The following is a 2,074-nucleotide window of genomic DNA, read 5'->3' as shown; positions in this document are numbered from 1 at the left end:
AAAACTTGGAATAGGGCACAGTGCAGTACAGGAGATGATTGAAAGCTTGGGCTATAGGAAAGTTTGTGCTCACTGGGTCCCGCAGTTATTGACCAAAGACCACAAAGGTCAGTGAAAAGCAATCACCTCAGAAATGCTGCAGAGATATTGACACAAAGGTGATGATTTTTTGCTCTGTATTGTGACAGGTGATGAAAGCTGGATTCACCATTTCGAGCCTGAACTGAAACGGCAGAGTATGGAATGGCACCATTTGCATTCTCCATCAAAAAAGAAGGCAAAGATAGTGCCATCAGCTGCGAAGGTGATGGGCACAGTCTTCTGGGATACAGAGGGGTTTATTCTGGCCAAACCATCAATGCTGCTCATTCTGTCCAGACGCCGCATAAGCTCCGTCGTTCATTGTGTGATAAACGTCCGGGACGAAACATCATCATCCTGCATGACAACGCTCACCCCCACACACCGCTGCCTCACATTGGAAGCAATTGCAAAGATGGGGTGGGAAGTTCTTCCACACCCCTCCTATAGCCCTGATCTGGCACCCTCCAACTACCATCTTTTCGTATTTGTGAAGGATCAGCTGCGTGGACAACGTTTTGAGACAAGGGAGGCAATTCAGAAAGCAGTGCGTCAGTGTCTTCGGATGGCTGGAACGGAATTTTACAGAAGGGGAATTCTCAAACTCCCAGAACGCTGGGAGAAATGTGTACAAAGAAGTGGTGATTATGTGGAAAAATAAAGAAAGGTCTGTAGATTGAGGTGGTGTATTTGGTTTGTCAATAATAAAGCATGTTACTTTACAAAAAATTGTTGCTCATGACTTTCAGTATGACCCTCATATCTTCCATGTAATCTGCTTTATTTCTATGATTATCATGACGTGATGCAAGCTGAAATGAAAAAAAAAGTTTCATGTAACTATAAACACAGATCTGAATATTCTAATTTCCTGGGATTGTCAGACAGGACCTTGGTATATTATCACTAAAAGCAAAGACTGAAGACTTTGGTGAAAAGCAGGTACTATTCATATAATACAACTGTAAAAGTATACAGTGTACACTTAACAGCAAATGAACTTGTAAATGGAACAGTTAAGGCTTAAAGAACTCTCCCCTTGAAGAATAATATCTTCTTAGTCAGTAGTAGACATTGGCCAACATTTTGGAGGACATATACTGCCTCCATCTTGATGGTGGAAGAAGCCAAGCAAACAAACACCAAGAAGCAAGACACAGTGAAGTTCCTCTTCAGAAATTGCAATCCTGGATTACACTTTTCAGTGATCTCACATTTCTTGCTGGCAATGGGAGGCGCGTCTTCTCCAGGATAGCTAGTCCCCTTCCGGTGGCCCCTGGAAACAAGGGAAGATTTCTCACTTGGAGGTGGCTCTGACAGCCATACATTTGGAAATAGGCAGTGCATCTTCTGTGTTGAACTGTAAGAAACTTGACATAAGTAACTGAGTGCTTGTGTAGTACTTAAGCAGCCTTTCGGACGGCTCCTTGCCATCCGCATCTTAGATGTTAATTGTTTTTGACAAAAAGTGGTGCTTCATTTATGTCACTGCTAATTTTGCCACACAGTAACAGAAAAAAAACAACTTGGGGGCACTTTCTGCCACACAGGAAAGATGAATTTGACAATTTGTGTAGTAGGCCAGGGTGCTGTGTTATGTCAAATGCCTTTTCAGTATCCAAGAATACTGCAACCATCATCATATTAATGCTGAATTGCATTTCGCAAGTCTCTTTCTTGAATGTGCCTCTGGACTATTTTCAGCCTGCTTCCCTTACGCTGAAAAAATAAGAGAAGGCTTATGAAATCACCCTGCTGGCTGTGTGTGTGCGCGCGCACACATACATGCCTATGTGCACACCTACCCTTCCATTCCAAAATATTTTAAATCCTGCACATTTTCAATGGGCTTATTATAATTTTGTGCTGCAATAATCTGATAATGAGACATGAACATGCATACTTCTTTCTGTACCTCCTTACTAGCACTGAATACAGCTTCTGCATATTCAATTAAAAACTCACAACAAAATAATAAAAACTGAGCAAACTA

At 41.8% G+C, this 2,074-nt stretch overlaps 1 protein-coding gene across 1 annotated transcript; it reads right to left on the bottom strand.

Annotated features, from left to right (window-relative positions):
- Window positions 1-766: 766 nt before the first annotated feature.
- Window positions 767-2,068, bottom strand: LOC117282568. Its single transcript, XM_033752746.1, has 2 exons — window positions 1,183-2,068; window positions 767-893 (listed from the first exon to the last, which is right to left on the bottom strand). The coding sequence occupies exons 1-2, from the start codon at window positions 1,519-1,521 to the stop codon at window positions 801-803; spliced, it is 432 nt and encodes a 143-aa protein (XP_033608637.1). The 5' UTR covers window positions 1,522-2,068; the 3' UTR covers window positions 767-800.
- Between the last annotated feature and the right edge of the window lie 6 nt (window positions 2,069-2,074).

Source organism: Cryptotermes secundus, unplaced genomic scaffold (genome assembly GCF_002891405.2).
Source record: "Cryptotermes secundus unplaced genomic scaffold, Csec_1.0 scaffold844, whole genome shotgun sequence".
Classification (NCBI taxonomy): domain Eukaryota; kingdom Metazoa; phylum Arthropoda; class Insecta; order Blattodea; family Kalotermitidae; genus Cryptotermes; species Cryptotermes secundus.
The sequence above is the reverse complement of the archived record's forward strand: the minus strand, read 5'-3'. Positions and strand labels throughout refer to the sequence as shown.

Excerpts from the sequence above, each read along its gene's own strand:
- LOC117282568 (XM_033752746.1), bottom strand. The coding sequence starts at position 1,521 with ATGCGGATGGCAAGGAGCCGTCCGAAAGGCTGCTTAAGTACTACACAA. Across the intron at positions 894-1,182 it reads CCACCATCAAGATGGAGGCA|CTTGCATCACGTCATGATAA; the intron begins GTATATGTCCTC and ends TTTTCATTTCAG.